Source organism: Cydia splendana, chromosome 19, assembly GCF_910591565.1.
Source record: "Cydia splendana chromosome 19, ilCydSple1.2, whole genome shotgun sequence".
NCBI lineage: Eukaryota > Metazoa > Arthropoda > Insecta > Lepidoptera > Tortricidae > Cydia > Cydia splendana.
The window spans coordinates 10,122,952-10,147,671 of NC_085978.1; the positions used below are offsets into that span (position 1 = coordinate 10,122,952).

Below are 24,720 nucleotides of genomic sequence, written 5' to 3' on the forward strand. Positions count from 1 at the left end.
TAAATTAGATGACTATGTGCACGACTCTAAACCCCACTTGTATGTGTTGAAAATTATGAAAGTTTAGGGTCCATAAGATTGCACACCTATTGTGTGTTCTCTCATCGGTTAACTTCCATCACCACGTACTTTAATTTAATTATTTAATTATTAAAATTAAAACCAACGCTGAGGTTGGCTGAGGTAAATATATGTATAGATGGTCAAGCAAATCTTGTCAGTAGAAAAAGGCGCGAAATTCAAATTTTCTGAGACGATATCCCTTCGCGCCTACATTTTTCAAATTTGCCGCCTTTTTCTACTGACAAGATCTGCTTGACCAACTATACTTTTTGGGGCCTACCCTACCGTGTGCCACTAAGTTCGTTCGTTTATTTGCAAGAGCAACAGAGAGGCAGGTAACGAAATTTCGAATTTCGCAAGCTCGTAATGCAAGCCTACCGAGTATTATATTCTTTGGCCTACCGCGAACCACGTTCGAAGTGTTGTCTCCCTGTCACATTTACGTACAAATTTACAAGTGCGACAGAGAGGCAATACGTCGAACGTGGTTCGCGGTAGGCCCTCAGCTACTGTTGTATAGTCTGACAAAAAAGAGTAGAAATTATAAAGTGGCAATACTGTAGTGTCGTCCCTTTCAAATCAATCTATATAAGAAAACGGGATGACACTACAATATTGCCACAATTTAATTTCTACTCTTCTTTGTCAGACTGTAATGCAAAGAATATAATCCTCACTAGGAGCTAGGAGCTGTAATGTATGGCAGATGTTCACATCTGTAGTAATAAATAAATCTAAAGAATCTTTAGCATGAAATAAAATGTGTAGGCTAGGCTGTAAAACGTGGAAAATATGACTACATATAGTTGGTCAAGCAGATCTTGTCAGTAGAAAAAGGCGGCAAATTTGAAAAATGTAGGCGCGAAGGTATATCGTTTCATAGAAAATTTGAGTTTCGCGCCTTTTTCTACTGACAAGATTTGCTTGACCGTCTATACACTCCAAACGCATTATCATTCCTTAAATGCGTAATCGGCTAAAAAAACGTCCGTTCACTTTTTCAGATTGATCAAATTCTTTTATTCACCTGGCAACATTTTCATATTGTACTCAAATTTTTGATTTGACAGATCCGCCATGCCATAAAGCGCTTGTGTGTAAATTTTACTGTGCAAAAATAAATAAACGGCTTACGGTTATTCGTTGATTTGTTTTATTGTGGATAGCAATGGCTATTGTAGAGGACGAAGTACGCAACGAATCGGAGGAGGAGAATGAGATAGAGGTCGTGGTAGAAGAGGATGACGCAGAACAAGACTCGGATGAATCCGACGTAAGTATTCCGAATTTCCTTTCTTTCTCAACAAGTACAACAATGGTATAATTGAAATCGGATCACCAGTTAACCTAGCGTGCTAAATAAATATTGTAGGTACTTGATAAATTGATGAAAATGTTAACATTCGCTGGCGTAAATTTGTGATCGTAGTTGGTTAGAATGTCAGGATAGATGGGCAGCTTAAAAGCTTACAAAAAACATTCTGATACGTAAGAAATATTCAACGTTTGAAAATACGAATAACCATGAATAGTATTCTAATAACTTGGGTCAGTGCATCAGTTCACCGTCCAGTGTCTGTTTCCGTCCACTTGGCGTCGTAGTTGCCACAAAGAATTGTGTATAATTTCAAGAATTGCGTATAATTTCAATATATAGGCATATATAAAAATTTAACTGACGCAATGATCCTATATAGCTTTAACTTTCCAACATGAGATGAGACAAATTTGTAGTAAGTTTAATGATTTATGGATTTAAATTCCATCGTCATCATGCTTTCTGAGAAACGTCACAGATTCTCATTGTTGGTATAATATATGAACAGCCAATTCCAAGAAAAGTAAACACTAAAAAATATATTATTAACCGTTTCGGTGCGGATGGCATGACAGGCGTGTCATCAATGTTTTTAAAGTGTGGCGTATGACACGGCAGGCGTGCCTTACGCCATAGAATATGATGGCACGCCTGTCGTGTCATAAGCCACACGTTAAAAACATTCATAGAATAATTGTTTGCCGCCACAGCCAAAAGTTTTCGAAAATGGAAGACAACAAACCGGTTAAGCTAGGGCAAGTTACAATTGCATCTTATGAGCTTCAGGCAGTAATTCCTCAACTCCTATGTTACAATGTCATGGCAAAAGAAAAGTTACCTTTGCGTTCTATCATTGCGAAATTAGATCATGTGATTTCATACATTTGGAACATATAGGTTTTTGAGTTTTGATGTGCTGAGAGTAAAGGGGTTAAAGAGATTTGCTATCAATATCTTATATATATAATTAAACATATGGATTAGATGCTTTAAGCCAGTGTTTTTCAAACTGTGGGTCATGACTCCTTGGGGGGTCATGAAGCCTCTGCCATATTGTTCGTACTAAGGGGGTCACGTCATTAAAAGTTTGAAATAACACTGCTTTAAGCTATGTAAACAAACAAAGTCTCATTTCTCCTGTAAGTATTACAAGCTATACCAACTTACTGCTTTAGCTGTGTCTGCTAGCTAATGAATGTGTTATTTCGGTTGGTCAGGATGACGATGATGAGGAAGTGTTGGAGAGAAAAGTTGCAGAATTGGAGCAAAGGATTTCTGAGGATCCCTACAACTATGATGAGCATATTGAACTGATCCAGGCTTTATGGTAAGTGCTAGTTAGGGTGCAAACTAAATGGTAACTCGAATGCTGGCGATGAGCAGGGCATTGCACATTGGGTGCAGCTAATGCATGTTCATTGCTCCTGGTACAGTCAAGTGTAAAAAAATGGGTGCATATAACTTACTCAAAAATATGTCTGTGCATGTGAGCATCAAAAGCTCATGAGAGTATTTAATTTAACGCAGCTTTACCAGCTATTCAAATATAGTTTCAATGTTAGGCCCAGTCTGGCGTGCGCAACGGTTACGTTAGGACGCGTTCCTTTGTTTACATTTTTGTAATACCGATTTTTTCTGTTTTAAATAAATAAATAAAAATGTTATTTATTTAGGTATGAACCCATTACATTACAATAATAATTACATGCTAAATATTATTTATAAATTAAAGCTATAACTTAAAAAGTAGGTACTAATTAAATTAAATAGGTGCAGCGGAAATGTCGCTCACACAGTACGTAGCAAGTTGTGTATACTACATTTACAATGCTGTCGATTCGCTCACTCTCCCGACAAACGACCAGTGCCTTTTACGCATTATAGCGTAAAAGTCGTCAGTTTTGCTAAGTGTATTATAATTCGGAGTGTGTTCAAACTGATTATAATGACTTTAGTAGTGATAATACGTGAAAAACTAAGTTAATTATTAGTTTCTTCGTGTAAACACAATATCATAGTCTAATAAAACATGGTCTTCCATTCCCAGAGTGACACGGGCCTACGTCACAACAACATGGCCGCTATATATAGCGCTATCGCATATTGTCATATAGCGCTGTCCCATGATGACGAAGGCCCGTGTCAGTTAGGTGACCTAGAAAAGACGGGAATGGAGTACCAGGCGGAGTATATTATTATACCATGCACAATATAAGTGGTTTTATAGATCTACCCTCAATTTGTGAGTGTTTCGGGTGAGGAGTCGGCACCGCAGCCGGCCTCGGGTCCCGAGATGTCCCCAGAATCAATTAGGAAGGTTATTATGGGCTCCGAGGGCTCCTCTCCTCAAGAAGACGGTGAAATGGACTTGCAATGGGATGACGGAGATATGAATGTCGGTAACCAACGCGCCGCGGAGCCCGAGCTAGACGAGCAACGAGGCGATAAGCGACGGTTAGAGGGGGAGGAAGCTGTTGATGATGATGGGTTTACGGTCGTAAATAGGCATAAACGTAGAGATGTACGTCCCTCCCCCCCTTCGACTAGTCCTCTACCGAAGTCTGACGTGCCTGACGAAATTATCTATGAAGTTTCAGTTAGCTCCAAAAACGTTCTTCCAAAACAATTGGGATTTGCAAAGATATTGTTGAGTCATAACGTGCAGGGCATCTTATTTAAGAGTAAAATATAAGAGTCCTTTCAAATTACTGATCAGATTTAATACCAATACTAACGCAAACAGTTTCTTGGACAGTGAAGTTGTGCAGAAATATGAGTGGAATTGTAGAAATACTAACGAGGTGCCATTCTGTTACGGGGTAGTCCGAGATATAGATTTTGATGTTGATGAAAAGGACCTAAAAGATATTTTTGTGTGCGATTTAGATACAGAAATTCTATCCGTCAAACGTTTGAACAAAAGAGATGAGCAGGGTAAGTGGGTAAAGTGTGAAACCGTACGTATTTGTTTTCGAGGGTCAATCATGCCCAGTTATGTAAAGGCGTATGGATATCGTATGGCGGTAGAATCGTATAAGTACCCAGTCACGCAATGTTCGAAATGCTGGCGATTTGGCCATGTCAGTAATTTTTATCCATCCAAGGTACAAATCTGTCCTAAATGCGGAGAAAAACATGAAAATTGTGAAACAAAGAAGTTTCAATGCGTGAACTGCAAAGGGAACCATTTATCCTTGATGAAAAGTTTATGTCCCGCGTTTCTAAAAGAGAGATCCATTCGCATATTCATGGGGCAAAATAATTGCACATATAAAGTAGCTTTAAAGAAAATCAACGACGAAAAAAAACAAAATACTGATGTAAGCAGTAGCTTCCAGGCGAGAGAAACTCTACTACTGAATCCGAATCCCCCAGTATTGTCAACCGGGGACACCTCGAAGCCTGTTTATAGAGATATATGTGCTGGGGCTTCAGTTAGTAATTTTAATATCCAAGAACAGCACCCTGAAAGCGAATTAGAAGAAAGTGAACCTAAGCAAAAATTAAAAGCAAAGTGACAAAAGACGCCGCGAATCGAAGAGAAGAGAGAAACATAATATGAGTGTCGATGAATCATCCGAAACAGAAAGTACCCGCCCTCCAATTGAAGTAGTCCCCACTCAGCAATCTCGAAGAACTCGTCAAGAAAGAAAGTCCTTAATAGATAGGTTTTTAGACAAGATAAAGGAAGCAATGTTATCCGAGGGAGAACTTGAAAATAAAATGAAGGTATTTATGGAATTTATCTGGAGTGAGGTTAGGAATTTTGTTCAGAAATATTTTACGATGGAGATGTTGTTAAAGATATTTGGAAATTACAATAATGGACAGTAACACAACAAAAAAGGATTTGATAAGTATCACCTACCAATGGAATGCAAACAGTTTAAAACCTGAAGCTCCAAACTTTGAACTATTATTACTACAAGATAAAATCCATATGGCATTTGTGAGTGAGACTTGGCTTTCTACTGAAACAACTCTTAAATTTAATGGATATAACGTAGTAAGAGCAGACAGGTCCGATTCTTATGGTGGCCTGTGCGCCATCATACACAGATCAATAAAAATTTCACATAGACCTTACAATGTAACTAATTCTCAAATGCAAGTTATGATTATAGAAATATTTAATATTCCTGGCCTTAAACATATTATATCGATATATTGCCCTCCCTCCGTAACCACTAATAAGCATGATTGGGACTCAATCTTCAGTTTTGTTAAATTAGAGTGTCTAATATTAGGTGATATGAATGCTCATCACGCCCTATGGTCATGTAAATCCGATCGGAGAGGAGAGGCTGTGTACAAGGCTATGTTTGAAAATGATTTCGTGTGTCTAAACGATGGTTCACACACGCGCATTAAATGGGTTAATGGCAGCCTGCAGACATCTTCACCTGATACCTCATTCGCTTCAACGGACATTGCTACCAATGCTAGCTGGCAGGCTTGTAATGAAAACTTAGGTAGTGATCATGTGATATTAAAAATGAACTGTGGTTATGTTTTATTTGGTTCCGCTAGCTGTGTATTCTATATTCCGAAGTCCGCGGCCTTAAAATTAACAAGGAATATAGATATATCCCATCCTTGTCTTGAAGAGCCCCCCCCTTATACTTGTACGAGAAGATGACTATCTGTTGATAACTGTTGTTTTATCTTCACAGGGGACTCTCCGAGCTGGACCGCTGGCGTGCGGCGTTCGACCGACTCCAACAGATGTTCGTTCTAAAGGACGTCCATTGGCTCCTTCGGATCCAGACCGAGGAGACGTTAGCACACTCGCCTGAAGCTAAGGAGCAACTGGTCGAGCTGTTCAGGCAGGCTTCGTTGGATTGCTATTGTGAGTTTTGGTTTTTTTTACAGTTTTACTTTCCTGTCCTTCTGTTGCTAATTAACTACTCGAGGTACATAAGACACTACACTATAGAATGAGAAGCAACTGAGCTATTCTTCTAAATCCCTATAGTCTGTATCTTTAGGTTTATAAATAAAAGTAAACAAAATCTACCCTCAAATGGCTGGAAAATGAAAACATTACATGATCAAATAATGTAGGTTAAAGTGAAGTCGTTCAGTGACTGATTCAGGCGGTTTTGTATTTGGTTGGTTAACCAACAATGTCATAACTACCCGAAAATGTACTAATTATTTGTTGACTTTTATTTAAATACCTCAAGATACAGAGTATAATACGAATGTTAACGGTATTCACACACTTTTACCCTTGTATCATTACGATGCAGTTGATAAAAAATAGGTGAATTCACCAGCCCAACGTGCTCCGCTGACTCCGCTCATTGCGAGTTGTTGAGGCAAAAAATTACTGTCTCAACATCTCGCATAATATCTGCCACGAAGACACATTGTTAAGTGTATGATCTGTGTTGCCTGTTCCAGACATCCCAATCCTAACGGAGCGGTGCTCCTGGTCACTCGGCGCGGGCGCGGACTCTGCTCGGACCCACCTTGAAGATGTCCTGTGGCTGGCCGGTCCTGATCCTCTCTCCGGGAAGCTGTTCTGGGACGCTAAGAGGGAGTTGGAGAAGGCGCAGCTTGAATCTATAACGTAACTAATTATGGTTTATGGTTTAAGAACTTTATTCTCAAAAAGAATTTACATAATTGGCTACTTGAGAATAAGTACAATTTTTTTATAATATAGCTTGGACTAACGTGCAGACAATGTAAAATAAATAAGTAATAATTACAATACATTAGTTAATCAAAAGTTTTTCAAGAGGTATTGTATGCTCTATACAGGGATTGTTAACCTGTGGACCATCCAAGTCATATCTATTTCAAATATATTGAGTATAGTATAGGTTAAAGTTAAAGGCCAAAAATTTGTAGTATATATGTACAGTATCGGCCATAATCTAGTTGTTTTACAAACCCATACAATTTGTGTATGTAGTTTTTAAGAAATTATCATGTAAATGTCATTCTGAGTTTTTAACCTCATTTACCCCAGTTGACAGTAACTACTTTTTGCTATAAAATACCATTATTCTACAGCGCCGATGACCCCGACTACAAGAAACAGCGCGAGCGAACCCTATACTGCCTCGAGGAGACCGTCTCCCGACCCCTGCTGAATGGAGAAGAAGCCTGGGCTCAGTTCCAAGAGCTTGCCTCCGCGATGCACGGCCAAGACTACGTTGACAAGGTAACCCTTATTATAACGAGAAGAAGTCATCCTTATTCTGTAGATATAAGGTTCAATATCGTCTAGCGCTGGAGGCAAGGCTCAGAACCGGTTTTTTCCTCATACAAAAAAATACCGGTATTACTTAAATATTACGTTCTTTGGTTTATTATTTTATTTGGAACTATCTAATAATACGAAGTTGTTACCTAAATTCATGATTCAGTCCTACGTAAAGAACATAAAATAATTAAAAATATTGGGCTATTTTGGGTAACAAAAAACCGGTTCCGAGGCCTGGCTGGAGGAGAGTGTGAGACGACACGGAACCAAGTCTACGTTGATAAGGTGGTTCTTATTACGATGGCATAGGGTACACTCTCGGTTGTAGTGCTATTCATAATGATATACCCATTTTTCTTTTGAAGGTCAAGAAGCAACACGATGCAGCTACAGAGTATTTACAGAAGATTACACCTTATGAGGATAAACTTTTGACTATGGAGTAAGTTAGTCAAATTACAAAGTTTTTTTTTTTTTACCTGGGCACACTGGGCAGTAAATATACTTTAGGGTGGTATTCCACCTGTCCATTTTCTCTGTCCAATGTCATTGCGTCTCACCCTCTCGTTAATCAAAATGTGAGACGCAATACACATTGGACAAAGAAATTGGATGGGTGATATAAGGTGGAATACCACTTTCTTCTTGCTTTCTTTCTTGCTTTTTAAATACTTACCCCCTTATTCATAAACGCGCTACAAACCGCAATTAGCTAATAATCGTTTGTCCTTATCTGTCATTTTGATTTATGTATTTGTAAGAAAGAGATAAAACATAATTTAACAAAATCGGGCCCATTAAGTTTTATCAATAAGGGGGTTATTGTGCAATTGTGTAATTAGCATCTGGAACTAAATCCATGCACAAATTCTGTGCTTTTAAATTATTTTGAATAGATTAAAAGAACAGAAATTGCATGTAAGTTAAATTAGGATTTTTATATAATTAGTTTCTGTGCTTTAGGAATCCTGAAGAAAAGTGTAAAGTGTATGAGGAATACATAGAGAAAGTGAAAGAGTTGTCATATGAAGAGAAGTACGCGGATTGTGATAGCGATGGAATACTCAAGGTACCTGTTTTTCATTATAGTCTTAAATAGGGATGTAACGATACATGATTTTGACGATACGATACCGATTTTTGAAGTAAATAGTCGGCAATACCGATACAGATACCGATATCAATGGCAATAAATCAAATAAATAAGGAACTATATACTTAATATGCATTAAACATACTTATGTATAACAGACACTTGATTTTGTGAAGTGTGAAAAACTGTAAAAAAAAAAAGAAAAATGCCAAATCAAAATAAAAGAATTTTTTTAGGTAACAATAGAGCAATCAAAAGTAAATCAAATCAGTAATTATAGTTCACTTAAGGTAGATTTTTGTTAAGGAAACATAAGTTTATTCAAATTATTAGTAGCGTCGTTCGTTTCCCGTGCTTTTCAAACTGTGATATCGGCTGAATTTAAATCGGCGATGCCGATATATCGGCCTGTCGATTATATCGGCCGATATATCGGTATCGGTATCGTTACATCCCTAGTCTTAAATACCTACACTTACAAATAGTAGCTATGTTCTATAGAAATATCCTGTTTTACTTGCTAGTTGCTCTTGAATCAGTTCGGACTGGCCATATTGTAAATTGTATATAAAATCAGGTCCAGAAATCATAAACCTGGTTTTGCTTTTACGAATGGGTGACTAAAGTAATAAATGTTTTTTTTTAACACATTCATTGCCACCCAGCCAAACAAGACGTCCGCGCCAGGCCACAACAATTTCGTAATATAAAGCAGTAGCACAACGATCCCGACTATCGGGTCGTCCGGCCTGGGAACGAAATCATAAAATACCCGATAGTCGGGTTTTCGGCACTGCATGTGTTAAATAACACTATTATTCCTCAGGTGCTATACGACCGCGCTACATCCGAATGCATCAACTGCGAGGGTGCCTACAACCTACTGGTCGCGTGGGCGCGACACTCGGCGCGGCACGCCAGTCGTGCGACTCAGTCGCGCGTTTTATCCACGTGCACGCGCCGCCGGCCGCGCCGGGCCACCTTCTGGCTGCTTGCTATGCAAGACGCGGAGCATGAGGGCAAGGGGGTTGATGAGGTGAGTGTATTCGGTGGCTATTTTAGACCATATTGTAATGGTATAGAGTCTATTTTCTACTGCACTCATTGACAACATACTAGTCGCGTGGGCGCGACAATCGGCGCGACACTCCAGTCGTGCGACTCAGTCGCGCGTCCTGTCCGCGAGCACGCGCCGCCGGCCGCGCCGGGCCACCTTCTGGCTGCTTACTATGCAAGACGCGGAGCATGAGGGCAAGGGGGTTGATGAGGTGAGTGTATTCAGTGGCTATTTTAGACCATATTGTAATGGTATAGAGTCTATTTTCTACTGCACTCATTGACAACATACTAGTCGCGTGGGCGCGACAATCGGCGCGACACTCCAGTCGTGCGACTCAGTCGCGCGTCCTGTCCGCGTGCACGCGCCGGGCCACCTTCTGGCTGCTTACTATGCAAGACGCGGAGCACGAGGGCAAGGGGGTTGATGAGGTGAGTGTATTCAGTGGCTATTTTAGACCATATTGTAATGGTATAGAGTCTATTTTCTACTGCACTCATTGACAACATACTAGTCGCGTGGGCGCGACAATCGGCGCGACACTCCAGTCGTGCGACTCAGTCGCGCGTCCTGTCCGCGTGCACGCGCCGGGCCACCTTCTGGCTGCTTACTATGCAAGACGCGGAGCACGAGGGCAAGGGGGTTGATGAGGTGAGTGTATTCAGTAGCTATCCTGAACCGTATTGTAATGGTATAAGGTCTATTTTCTACTGTACTCGTTGATCACCTACTCGTCGCGTGGGTCTCAGTATGACCTATAATGTCACTACGCAGAGACAACGCCATATATTTCATTGTATATTGCCATGGTTACGATTCCCATTATACTGGATCACTCTTTAGATGCTAGGGTTCCTAGCTTTACATATATTAAATTTACCAAACATTCATTTTTGTAGGTGAAGACAATTTTCGAAACAGCCCTATCCAAAGGCATGGAATCGTACAAGCAAGCCGAGTCCCTCTGGCTGGGCTACCTCGAATGCCTGCGTCGCGCCACCGCCTTCGACAACGAGCCCGACGTGGAGCGCCTGCGACGCACCTTCCGGCTAGCCTGGGACTCTCTCGCCGAGGTAACACTAAGATTTTAATAGTACAACACTATAGACTGGTCTACACAGGTGAAGACAGTATTCGAAACAGTGGTATCCAAAGGCATGGAATCGTACAAGCAAGCCGAGTCCCTCTGGCTGGGCTACCTCGAATGCCTGCGTCGCGCCACCGCCTTCGACAACGAGCCCGACGTGGAGCGCCTGCGACGCACCTTCCGGCTAGCCTGGGACTCTCTCGCCGAGGTAACACTAAGATTTTAATAGTACAACACTGCAGTCATTAGACTGGTCTACACAGGTGAAGACGATCAAAACGCGCGTTATTTCGTAGTCGACATCGAACGTCAAGTACTGGAACTATCAGTACCGCTACTTGTCACTAGATGGCACAAGTGTCGCTACTGACGAAAAATGTACTGCTAAAACAATTTACAACTGATATTAGAAGCAGAAGCTGAGAATAGAGTTTCGTAATCGTCGCGACATCTATTGTCGACTAGCAGTACTGATATATTCCGCTACTTTACGCTAGATGTCGACTACGAAATAACGCGCGTTTTGGTAAGAAAACTGATGTATGGAGTAACCACTCTTTCTTTACTTATACTCTATGGTAACACTAAGGTATGATGGTACAACAGCCATAAGAAATCTTCATGCCCCCTACAGTTCCCCCACCGAGCGATTATTATTGCTTCACCACATCTCAAACTAAATAGGGTGACAGCTATAGTTATCGGGCCCTCCATCCATAGTAATTGGCAACTCCTAAAAATCAGAGGAAACAAGAATCTAGAAGTCTTAATTGTTAAGAGTGGAGTGGGGAGAGACTTCGGGCAAACTCGGCTCCGTTCGGCTCAGCATTGCTCCGAGCAGTTATTAGGTTTGACACAACTTGACGTCCCTTTGTGTGCACGACCACTGATAAGATAATGACTTGAATTTTGACAACCCTAAATAGCCGAAAGGGATAGTGCCATAAGTTAGAAATCCCTCCTCATGAAATCATCCTTATCATGATGGGATATCACCCTGAATCGCTGCCAAACTTCGGTTTTGTAGGAAGTGTCCTTTCTGTACGGTAGTAAAATAAAATAGAATAGAATAGAATAGTTTTTTATTCGTAAACACACAGACAATAGACATACATAGAAAAAACATAGTGAAAAATAAAGTGTCACGAAATGGCCCCATCTCAGCCTGTTGCTGGCGACTTCCAGCGCTGATCTTCCGATGAAACCATCAAGTGAGAAATAATCACGGAAGGTAACAGACAAAAAAAAGAAACATAAAGGAAATAAACATAAAATAAGCCGAAAAATAAATTACACACAGCTTACACAATTAATACAAAAAAGAGATACAACATGACGACATAAGTAAATACATGACACTAGTACTATTACTTATTCTGTGCAATTACTATGGAGTGGCCAATAACTATAGCAGTGACCCTATGCCTTTGGTTGGCAGGCGTGGGGCGAAGAGGCGAACGACTGCGAGGTGCCGCTGTACTGGGCGCGGTTGGAGTACAACCGGATGAAGGACCCCAAGCAGGGCAAGGAGATCTTCGAGGAAATATTCAGTGAGTTCCAGTTTGTTCAATATAGAAGAAGAAATCCTTTACCCATTGACATAGATATCTATACTCTGTATCTTTAGGTATTTTAATAAAAGTAAAAATCTATCCTCAAATGGCTCCTTAGCCAGTTGAGGGTAGATGAAAACATTACACGATCAAATAATGTAGGTTAAAGTCAGGTTGTTCAGTGACAGATCCAGGCGGTTTTGTATTTGGTTGGTTCATAGTCTAATAAAACATGGTCTTCCATTCCCAGAGTGACACGGGCCTACGTCACAACAACATGGCCGCTATATATAGCGCTATCGCATATTATCATATAGCGCTGTCGCATGATGACGTAGGCCCGTGTCAGTTAGGTGACCTAGAAAAGACGGGAATGGAGTACCAGGCGGAGTATATTATTATAACATGGGTTGGTTAGCCAATAAATGTTAAAACTACCCGAAAATGTACAAATTATTTGTTTACTTTTATTTAAATACCTAAAGATACAGAGTATAGGGATTGACTTTACGGGCAATAATAATGAGGCATGACAGGGGCCAGTACAGCGGTGTGACACCGCTACAACGCGATTGGTTGATGAGTTGGCTTCACGCACGCGATTGGTTGATGAGTACGCATTACGCGCGCTATTGGTTGCAACTAGTTGCGTTAGACTGCACGATTGGCTGGAATTCGTAACACCGCTGAACTAGTACCATTTTTAGTGCCCCTAACGCCCGTTCTTATATATTATACGTCAATGCCTTTACTAAAATCTCTTCCAAGGTTGGTATTCCACCTATCCAATTTCTTTGTCCAATGTGTATTGCGTCTCACATTTTGCTTAATGAGAGTGAGAGGCAATTACATTGGACAAAGAAATTGGACAGGAAACAGGACAGGAACACCACGCTAACTGACCATTGGTAAACTTTGTTTTTGCAAAAACGTTTACGAATTGTCAGTTAATTGGCGTAGCGGTCGGCAACAAGTGGCCCGCGAACCTCTCACTTGCGGCCCGCGAGCCTCCCTGGCTATTTTGTATGTAATATTGACAAACGACAATGTCTGATAAAGTCATAAATATGCGGCCCGCGTCCAATTCGTTAACTGCTATGTGGCCCTTAGTTGCTAAAAGGTTGCCGACCGCTGGTGTAGACGATGGTACCGGACATAAACTGGCAAACCACACACGTTAACTTTTTTCTAATATAAAGAAGTAAAATATTTGATTATTATTTCCTTCTCCTATTTTTCTAGAATACGGCGAAAACAAAACCATGTCTAAATACTGGGAGGCGTACATCAACCTAGAATCCCACCGCCAACCCTCCCTCTCTGAGAACAAACTGCGCGAGCTGCACCGGCGGGCGCTGCGCTTCGTGACCGACTACCCGCCCGCTGCCGCCCGGCTCTGGACCGACTACGAGCGCGACTACGGCCAGCTGGCCACCGCCACCGAGTGTCAACACTTGTGTGAGGTGAGTCACCGCCAACCCTCCCTCTCCGAGAACAAACTGCGCGAGTTGCACCGGCGAGCGCTCCGCTTCGTGACCGACTACCCGCCCGCCGCCGCGCGTCTCTGGACCTACTACGAGCGCGACTACGGCCAGCTGGCCACCGCCACCGAGTGTCAAAACTTGTGTGAGGTGAGTCACCGCCAACCCTCCCTCTCCGAGAACAAACTGCGCGAGTTGCACCGGCGAGCGCTCCGCTTCGTGACCGACTACCCGCCCGCCGCCGCCCGGCTCTGGACCGACTACGAGCGCGACTACGGCCAGCTGGCCACCGCCACCGAGTGTCAACACTTATGGGAGGTGAGTCACCGCCAACCCTCCCTCTCCGAGAACAAACTGCGCGAGTTGCACCGGCGAGCGCTCCGCTTCGTGACCGACTACCCGCCCGCCGCCGCGCGTCTCTGGACCCACTACGAGCGCGACTACGGCCAGCTGGCCACCGCCACCGAGTGTCAACACTTGTGTGAGGTGAGTCACCGCCAACCCTCCCTCTCCGAGAACAAACTGCGCGAGTTGCACCGGCGAGCGCTCCGCTTCGTGACCGACTACCCGCCCGCCGCCGCGCGTCTCTGGACCCACTACGAGCGCGACTACGGCCAGCTGGCCACCGCCACCGAGTGTCAACACTTGTGTGAGGTGAGTCACCGCCAACCCTCCCTCTCCGAGAACAAACTGCGCGAGTTGCACCGGCGAGCGCTCCGCTTCGTGACCGACTACCCGCACGCCGCCGCGCGTCTCTGGACCTACTACGAGCGCGACTACGGCCAGCTGGCCACCGCCACCGAGTGTCAACACTTGTGTGAGGTGAGTCACCGCCAACCCTCCCTCTCCGAGAACAAACTGCGCGAGTTGCACCGGCGAGCGCTCCGCTTCGTGACCCGACTACCCGCCCGCCGCCGCGCGTCTCTGGACCTACTACGAGCGCGACTACGGCCAGCTGGCCACCGCCACCGAGTGTCAACACTTGTGTGAGGTGAGTCACCGCCAACCCTCCCTCTCCGAGAACAAACTGCGCGAGTTGCACCGGCGAGCGCTCCGCTTCGTGACCGACTACCCGCACGCCGCCGCGCGTCTCTGGACCTACTACGAGCGCGACTACGGCCAGCTGGCCACCGCCACCGAGTGTCAACACTTGTGTGAGGTGAGTCACCGCCAACCCTCCCTCTCCGAGAACAAACTGCGCGAGTTGCACCGGCGAGCGCTCCGCTTCGTGACCCGACTACCCGCCCGCCGCCGCGCGTCTCTGGACCTACTACGAGCGCGACTACGGCCAGCTGGCCACCGCCACCGAGTGTCAACACTTGTGTGAGGTGAGTCACCGCCAACCCTCCCTCTCCGAGAACAAACTGCGCGAGTTGCACCGGCGAGCGCTCCGCTTCGTGACCGACTACCCGCCCGCCGCCGCGCGTCTCTGGACCGACTACGAGCGCGACTACGGCCTGCTGGCCACCGCCACCGAGTGTCAACACTTGTGTGAGGTTAGCTTGATTCCTTATATCTTAACACTTTCTCGGCTTCATCCTAAAGGAGCAATAGTTGGACTTTAACCCTTTAACGAACCAGATTATAATAAATCCTCAATTCACTCCGCATTACCACCTTATAGTCCTAATAATTTTGCTTAAGAAAAAATACAAAAAGATGACGTTATGATGAGGGCCATTTTTTTCTTATTTATATATTACTAGCTGTGCCCGCGGCTCCGCCCGCGTGGAATTCGGTCTGTGTCAGTAAGCGGCTAATTTCTAATCCTAATTTCTCTCCCTCTCCCCTGGAGGCGGAACTTGAAGTAGGTAAAGTTGACAGATGGATATATATGCTAGAGGACAGTAGTCCAGATAAAATATTTTACAATTTAAATAAAACTACACTCCAAAGTCAATAGTTTTTTCGCCCTTATTCAAATTTTACACGTGATTTAAACGACAGAGTAGGTAGTAGGTGTATATCGGACGATACAGTAAGCCGTAAGGTATACGCGCGCAAGCGAAAGCGAAGCGGCCTGCCTGTGGCTAGACCGCCACTCACCGTGGTCTTCTTCAGACTTCTGAGGAAGACACGTGCCCCTTGTAACCTCAATGCGTTGCGAGACTTTCGGGAATGATTCGATTGTTTTCGGGAATGCATGGTAATGCGTATAAAATGCGAGTCCCAAATCATTTGACTCCGCAAACGACCAGTGCTGAATTAAGATATTTTGATGCTTTAAGCATTTCTAGACCATGGTGCCCTCTCTCCCTAGGGTCATCAAGATTACATTGAATTTTTTTGGTAAATTGAGTGACGTTCATTGCCGCATTACAGCTGAGAATGGAAATTAATCACATCATTTTATCACGACAATTGACAGTGCCGCAGCAGTAACGTTGCAACAGAGTACCTAATGCTGCTGCAGTCGCCACCCGAATGTCACCTTTATCACATCTTAGAATGCCATTGAAAACGCGAGCGAAGCGAGCGCGAAAATTTTTCGATATAAAAACCCAATTTGATAGACAGTTGTACATTTTTACTTTTAGTATGGAAATCAGTCACATCATTTTATCCGGAAATTGACAGTGCTGCAGCAGTAACGTTGCAACAGAGTAATGCTGCTGCAGTCGCCATATATTAGAAAGTGATTAAAAACGCGAGCGAAGCGAGTGTGAAAATTTTTCGATATAAAAACGCAATTTGATAGACAGTTGTACATTTTTACTTTTAGTATAAAAATCAGTCACATCATTTTATCACGAAAATTGACAGTGCTGCAGCAGCAACGTTGCAACAGAGTAATGCTGCTGCAGTCGTCATATCTTAGAAAGTTATTGAAACGCGAGCGAAGCGAGCGCGAAAATTTTTCGATATAAAAACGCAATTTGATAGACAGTTGTACATTTTTACTTTTAGTATGGAAATTTGTCACATCATTTTATCACGAAAATTGACAGTGCTACAGCATAACGTTGCAACAGAGTAATGCTGCTGCAGTCGCCATATCTTAGAAAGTTATTGAAAATGCGAGCGAAGCGAGCGCGAAAATTTTTCGATATAAAAACCCAATTTGATAGACAGTTGTACATTTTTACTTTTAGTATGGAAATCAGTCACATCATTTTATCCGGAAATTGACAGTGCTGCAGCAGTAACGTTGCAACAGAGTAATGCTGCTGCAGTCGCCATATATTAGAAAGTGATTAAAAACGCGAGCGAAGCGAGTGTGAAAATTTTTCGATATAAAAACGCAATTTGATAGACAGTTGTACATTTTTACTTTTAGTATGGAAATTTGTCACATCATTTTATCACGAAAATTGACAGTGCTACAGCATAACGTTGCAACAGAGTAATGCTGCTGCAGTCGCCATATCTTAGAAAGTTATTGAAAATGCGAGCGAAGCGAGCGCGAAAATTTTTCGATATAAAAACCCAATTTGATAGACAGTTGTACATTTTTACTTTTAGTATGGAAATCAGTCACATCATTTTATCCGGAAATTGACAGTGCTGCAGCAGTAACGTTGCAACAGAGTAATGCTGCTGCAGTCGCCATATATTAGAAAGTGATTAAAAACGCGAGCGAAGCGAGTGTGAAAATTTTTCGATATAAAAACGCAATTTGATAGACAGTTGTACATTTTTACTTTTAGTATGGAAATCAGTCACATCATTTTATCACGAAAATTGACAGTGCTACAGCAGTAACGTTGCAACAGAGTAATGCTGCTGCAGTCGCCATATCTTAGAAAGTAATAGAAAACGCGAGCGAAGAGAGCGCGAAAATTTTTCGATATAAAAACCCAATTTGATAGACAGTTAGACAGTTGTACATTTTTACTTTTAGTATGGAAGTCAGTCACATCATTTTATCACGAAAATTGACAGTGCTGCAGCAGCAACGTTGCAACAGAGTAATGCTGCTGCAGTCGCCATATCTTAGAAAGTTATTGAAAACGCGAGCGAAGCGAGCGCGAACATTTTTCGATATATTATTAATTTATTGAATCAACATAATTATTCAATTATTTTTGTTGATATCCGTGTCTTCTAAACTTAGAGTTAATTTGGCAAAATCTTTCCTCGGTGGCTTATTCATGTCACAACGTATTAAATTTAGCTCCATCTGTTAGTTTACCAGGGTACTCAATTGTGGTAGCATATATTTGAAAAAAGTTTGCCCCTCCTTCCTAAGTAGCGCCATAAGATTCAGGGGCAAACTTAAGTCAATCGAGTGTTGTAGCTACCCCCCCTTTTAGGGGTTGAATTTTTATAGCCTATAACCTGGCCGGGGATTTTCTCGACAGATTAGTAAAGTTTTCATCAAAATCCGTTCAGCCGTTTTCACGTGATGCGCGTTCAAATAAACAGACAAACAGATAAACAGATAAACAGACAAACAGACAAAAATTCTAAAAACTTTTGGAACGTGTTCTGTTATCGATTCTAAGTATCCCCAGCCAACTTTTTTTCAAATATCTTCCATGTACAGACTTTCGACCGTCTTCAGCTTTATTATATGTATAGATTGTGTTCTATAAAAGGTAAAAATATTCAAGTAAACCCTTGAGTCCCAGAGTTTGAATTTTGCCAGTCAAAAGTCGACCATACAATTTTAAAGTTAGTTTAGAAATATGAATCTCTGACTGATTTAAGAGATTTAGGGAACCTCGGGCACAGACGGCACAGTTACTTAAGTTATATGTACTTATACGTCACTTCTTACTTTCCATTTTGTTACGAACGTGTGGTTTTGACATTGACAATGCTTTAAAGACCGATATAAGTACTTAAAAATGTAAGTGTCATGAAATTGTATGTTTTTTGTAACAGGCAAAACTAAAAGAATGGCGGGAAAGCTACCAAGCAATGAAAGACAAAATGACCAACCAAAAGAAAGGAAACAAACAGCCACAGAATAAAAAAGGTAAATTCGATAAAAAGAAGAAAGAGGAAGATAAACCAAAGAAAGGGAAGAGGAAATCTGACGAGAGCGCGCAAGATAGCGAGGTTAAGAGGAAAAAGGACAGCAGTATGGAAGTCGATGAGAAGGCGAAGGAAGGGGAGAGTGGTGCTTTAAAACGATCTCATGATGATGATAGCAGTGAAGGTTTGTATGGTTTGTAAGACTAAATAGAGAAAAATATTCTTAGGAACTTCTTTCGAAGTTGCACAAATTGCGACGTTGAGAGAGGCCACGCATATAGGCAGTAATTATTGCACAAAAAGTAGTGAAAAAATGCGAGACCTACAGAAGTTATAAAATCTGTAACATAGTTTGTAAATGGCTTACATACGATAGTGTAGGTATCTTTTTTTTTGCAGGTGTTGATAATAAGCGGCAGCGGACAGAAAACGCGAAAAGTGCGCCGAGAGTTAGCGGCACCGAGGCTTGCACTCTCTTCGTTAGCAATCTAGATTACAAGTTAGTACCATCAAAGAGAATTTGAAATATAGGAATATTGTCAAAGTAAAAATATGTAGTCAGTACATTTACTGCCATCTTTCGACACAAATGATTAAAACTTTTAGAACGCGAACGCGAATTTTGACTTTGATCCTTATTTTTTCACTGATATGTGTTAAATTTGTTAAATATCAAAAAGTATCGCCATCTACTCGAGAGTAGGCCAAAGGTATGGCGCCATCGCCCGATGTACTGACTAAATAATTTACTTTGACAATATTTCTCTAGACTAAGTTCTCTTTGGTACCATTTACCATCCAGTTCGCTCTGTTAACTTACCATTCCTAAATCTTATTGCAATTAGGTAATTTTCAGTTGACGGGCTGTTTTGCGCATCCGGCCCTAAGTGTATACTGAATTACTAATATATGTGCCATTCTCAACCAAAAGGGTTGTCAAAAAGGCACCATTTCCATATACATATAGATTCTATTTGAAAACAACCTTATCGACAACCGACAAGTATAGTCAGCCAAGAAAGTGGTTTACCACTTTTCGGCTCTATCATCTGATTGATAGAGTCGACAAGTGGTAAACCACTTTCTTGGCTGACCGTACCTTTTGGTTGAAATTGTATTTATATTGGGCATTGATACACCGACATATAAGTACAGTCCAGTACATGCGTTATATCTAGATTACGTCATCATAAGTTTTGCGGTAACTGAATGGTTAAAAGTTGACTTAACAATTCCAAATTGCCACAAAACGTATGGTCTCGTGCAACGCTATCTACTTCTGCTGTTATTTCTACTACAATATATTGCATCATTTTAGGCGTTTCAGTATTCCTTTGTCCGTGTTGCAACTTGTAAGATTTTGATTGTATGAACTCATAATAGAAATATAAATACCCATTATTTGATCGCAGTGTAAACGAGAAGAATCTCCGTGAGAAGTTATCAGAATACGGCGAGGTGGTGTCGCTGCGAGTGCGCGCCGGCGTTAAAGCTTTCGGCGGTTCCATCTGCTACTGCCAGTATTCCACATCAGTAAGTGGCCAACCATTTATTTATATTAATGTGGACAAGACCGTTTATCAGGTAAGGTTGTCTACACTACATGCTCTTTCGTCGCTCCTAAATCTTGCGTTTGTATACATACTCCACTTATAGTGCGACATAAAATAGTAGAAATTAAATAATGTGGTGGAAAAAACTAAAAAAAAACGATACTAAATTGTTGACATGTTTATAGTCTGTATCTTTAGGTATTTAAATAAAAGTAAACAAATCATTTGTAAATTTTTGGGTAATTATAAGATTTCTTGGTTAACTAACCAAATACAAAACCGCCTGGAGCAGTCACTGAACGACCTGACTTTAACGCTTTAACCTACATTATTTGATCATGTAATGTTTTCATCTACCCTCAACTGGCTTAAGGAGCGACGGCGGCTTCGTCAAATGATTGTATTGTTTTATAGACTGTGACTAAACTAAGCAATTCTATCCCATTGGTTGCACTATTGATTTATTGATGTCTCTTCGTAGGAGGCAGTAGACGAAGCGGTAAAACATGACCGCACTCCCCTAGACGGACGACCGATGTTCCTCTCCCGCTACTCGGCGTCCAAAACGAAAGGCTCCTTCAAGTACGCCACGACGGTCGAGAAGAATAAACTGTTCGTGCGCAACCTGCCGTTCTCGCACTGCACGCGCGAGCGGCTCGAGGAGATATTCGATAAATACGGGAAACTTAGCGATATTCGAGTTGTCACGTTCAAGTAAGTGCGTCATTTTGACTTTGATTTTTAGACGGGTTACTTTACGCTAGTTACTCGGTGTCCAAACCGAAGGGCTTAGGCCAAAACTTTGTCGCAGATATTGATAAACACTGTTGGCTGTTATCTTCGAGCTCCATAGCTAGTGAATCTACTTCTTAAAATGAAGGTTAGAGCTATGAGAGGAGATTTTTTCGGAACGGTGGGATATTGATAAACTGATGATGCTATTGAATGGCCCATTACTAGGGCCTTAGTTGCCTGAAAATAAATGATTTTTAATTTAATTAAAAATGTTCCCGTAACATTTACCATTAGAACTTCTAGAGCTAGATTTTTAAGTACATTTATATTTTTCCAGAGACGGGAAACCAAAAGGCCTAGCGTACGTCGACTACGAAGACGAAAAGAGCGCGGCCGAAGCGGTAGAGAAAACCAACGGCATGCTAATAGCTGACCGCAATATCGAGGTGGCCGTCAGCGCGCCGCCGCCACGCGCCGACGCCAAGCCGGCGCTGCTGGGGCAGCCTAAACGGGACACGGGAGGGGGAATGTAAGTGTTTCCTTGACTATCGCGGCCTACGAGTAGCTTCCTGAGACCCAGAAGCAATTGTTTTGTTTTTGAAATTGGAACCCTTAGTTACACACTAAAAGTTCAAAATAGATTTTGGAATGTGTACAATAAATTGTACACAGGGACTTAGGAGGCTATTATTGCCTCGGATTACCTTAAGTTCTCGTATAATCTGCTATTCTCCCGCCTCGAGCACACGGGAAAGTATTGCACGAAAGATAGACGGACTGGCATGTTACTGGCGGTTGAATAAAATTAAATCATCGTTGTCTTCTCAATCAGCATATTGCCGGCTGAGTTAGATCAAACATTGAATACTTGGGACATTATTAAAATAGTGCCTAATTAGGAATCCTACTGACTGCTCCAACGCCGATGTTGTAGGATTATTTAGAAATGTTAATGGCAGACATTATGTAACACAAATATTTCAAGGAGCAACTAAATAGATAAGACAACAAATAGACAACCTCTCGTCTTAAACGTATTGTTTTTTTTTTATATACTACGTCGGTGGCAAACAAGCTTACGGCCCGCCTGATGGTAAGCAGTCACAGTAGCCTATGGACGCCTGCAACTCCAGAGGTGTTACATGCGCCTTGCCGACCCTAACACCGCACCCTCGTTGAGCTCTGGCAACCTAACCATTACCATCTCCTGTTTGTCGAGTGTAAAAATATTAACACATTCGACACCGCGTACCCGACTCTCGGGCACTCGTAAACTTTACTCAGATGCCGGCATACCCGCTAGTCGGGCAAGAGCTATAAACCTACACGCGACGCCGAAGTGCCCGACAGGCGGGCAAGCATTGCATCTTCACTACCTCAGGGCTGCCACTGCCACTAACAGAAAAAAATTGTAAGTCTTCTGATTATTATGTGGTCGAAAAGTTGGTACTTACAGTTGATTATTATATTTTATCTACACACATATCATAAACTCTCTATGATGCCTTCAAAATCCGTAAATAATGGCCCACATTACGATAAACTGTTTTGTTACAGCAAATTTCTTATCTGTGAAAATGTGGTAATAGCTTCATTACTATATCAAAATCGATTTGGTAATGAAATTCGAATTTCGAACATCTCTGAAAAAAAAAGCAATTTGATTTGACCCCTATTCTAATATCAGTCGAGATGACGTTTTATTCGAAATCAAATGTCAATTGCATACAATATTGACAAATCTCGCTTGTAAGTTGGTATCGGACGATATGGTAATCGACCCCGACTCTAGTTTGTCTCTGAATTAAAAAAAAACTACGGATGCATGACATGCGTGAAAAAAGTTTTCATTTGCCGCCATTTGACGTACAGTTTATCTTTTAATTAGTTTGTAGTAAAAAATAATTTGTTTTGTTATTTTTAAAGTAACTATAACAAAAGTTTCGTGTAAAATGTGCGATAAAGATATTTCGGAGAAGCCATCTCATATCCGCGAGTTCCGCCAGAGAGGAAAGTGCCCCAATGTCGGTTGTAATATGAGGTTAGTGAATATATCATAGAAAGTTTATAATATGTGTGTAGATAAAGCAGTGTATGTAACTGTACATAATGAGGCATTAAAACACTCGTGTGATACTATTATGAAACTCATTTCATTCGTTTCATAAACCCACACTCGTATTTTAATGCCTTTCATTATGTAGCAGTCACATAAACTACTATTATTACTTCACTTTGTATTTTTATTTACTTTACCTAATGTGATTACAAAATAAAAATTCTTATTAGTTGGTTACGTGAAATTGCATACACGGGTATGTATCAATAGGAGTTAGAATTTTCGTAAATCGTACAACCTAATTTGTGTTTACGAATATTTAGTAAGTATAGGTATACATCTATTTCATGAGTACTCATAGGATGATTTTTGTGAAACAAAATTCGGAGAAAAATAAACCAAGAAATTCAACTAAGTACCTAACAACATTCTAGCTTCTAAGCGGCAGTTCTCAGAAAAAGACAATAGGCCAGTCATCATAAAACAGCACTGCACTGCAACTGCATGGAAGCAAAACGTAACAAGTAGCTTTGAATAGTTACGATAATTAGTACGTTCGTACACATACAATAAAGTCGCAACTTCTTTGACAAAAGAATGTAGTTACTGTGATCATACACTTAACCCTGGAGATGTTGTTTACCATCCCTTATCTATTTGAAGTTTGCGACCCGGGTTTTTTTTCAACCCGGTCTCGGTGTAAAATTGCAATCGGAGCCATTCCGTAATGGTTTGTGATGTGCTTCGGACGTTGTTGTGTTGTGTTAATTTTCATTTTGACGACTCGGCTTGTTTTTTGGACAACTGTGATTTCTGCTTTCTTACTGGACTTTGTGGTTTAGCCTGTCGATGATTTGGCTTTGTGTGATTTTATTCATTTCCTACTGCCCCACTGAATGCATTGTGATAATTGATAAAACGGGGAGCCTAAACAGATGAGACAGCAGATTTAATTTTATCCACGTACTTATACGAAAGTTACTTGGCACAGCCCTGAGCGTCCGCCGCTTGCCCGACTAGCGGGTTCGCGGCGTGCGGCATTGAGTTGCACGTCGTTGCTCGACTAGCGAGTACTGTCGGTTTCTGGGGTATTGTTTGAAATTTTGCCTGGTTGCGAAAGTGTTAATTAAACCATGTTTCAGGCGACGGACGCAACTTAGCAGCTTCATCCCCAGCGTCCTGCAAAAGCCAATACCCTCAACGTCCACGTCGGCGGCGAGCGGCTCCAACGGCGCCAACGGCCACGCGAGCGAGCGTCCGCTCAGCAACAGCGACTTTAGGTCTTTGCTGCTTAAGAAGTAGGCTAAGACTTGTATAGCTCTTTTATAAAGGAATCGTTCAAATGATGATGCAAACTTGTGTAACACCGGTCGCCGGGTATAGGGTGAATTTTCGGCGTTTTCTTACGTCAATTTAACGGCCACGCGAGCGAACCGCGTCCGTTCAGCAACACCGACTTTAGGACCTTGCTGCTTAAAAAGTAGGCTAAGACTTGTATAGCTCTTTTATAAAGGAATGTGTCAGTTTTGTGTAACACCGGTCGTATAATTACACGGGTATATAATTAATTTTCGGCGATTTATT

The 24,720-nt window shown here is 41.8% G+C and overlaps 1 protein-coding gene across 1 annotated transcript; it reads left to right on the forward strand.

Annotated features, from left to right (window-relative positions):
• Nucleotides 1–1,083: 1,083 nt before the first annotated feature.
• On the forward strand, nucleotides 1,084–24,720 carry LOC134800278 (squamous cell carcinoma antigen recognized by T-cells 3-like). Its single transcript, XM_063772788.1, has 17 exons — nucleotides 1,084–1,336; nucleotides 2,599–2,708; nucleotides 6,055–6,230; nucleotides 6,788–6,956; nucleotides 7,406–7,556; nucleotides 7,964–8,040; nucleotides 8,562–8,667; nucleotides 9,518–9,727; nucleotides 10,648–10,821; nucleotides 12,274–12,385; nucleotides 13,631–13,851; nucleotides 18,697–18,973; nucleotides 19,189–19,288; nucleotides 20,202–20,322; nucleotides 20,824–21,056; nucleotides 21,415–21,606; nucleotides 24,279–24,720. The coding sequence occupies exons 1-17, from the start codon at nucleotides 1,232–1,234 to the stop codon at nucleotides 24,436–24,438; spliced, it is 2,694 nt and encodes an 897-aa protein (XP_063628858.1). The 5' UTR covers nucleotides 1,084–1,231; the 3' UTR covers nucleotides 24,439–24,720.

Excerpts from the sequence above, each read along its gene's own strand:
- LOC134800278 (XM_063772788.1), top strand. The coding sequence starts at position 1,232 with ATGGCTATTGTAGAGGACGAAGTACGCAACGAATCGGAGGAGGAGAAT. Across the intron at positions 1,337-2,598 it reads AAGACTCGGATGAATCCGAC|GATGACGATGATGAGGAAGT; the intron begins GTAAGTATTCCG and ends TCGGTTGGTCAG. Across the intron at positions 20,323-20,823 it reads ACTGCCAGTATTCCACATCA|GAGGCAGTAGACGAAGCGGT; the intron begins GTAAGTGGCCAA and ends GTCTCTTCGTAG.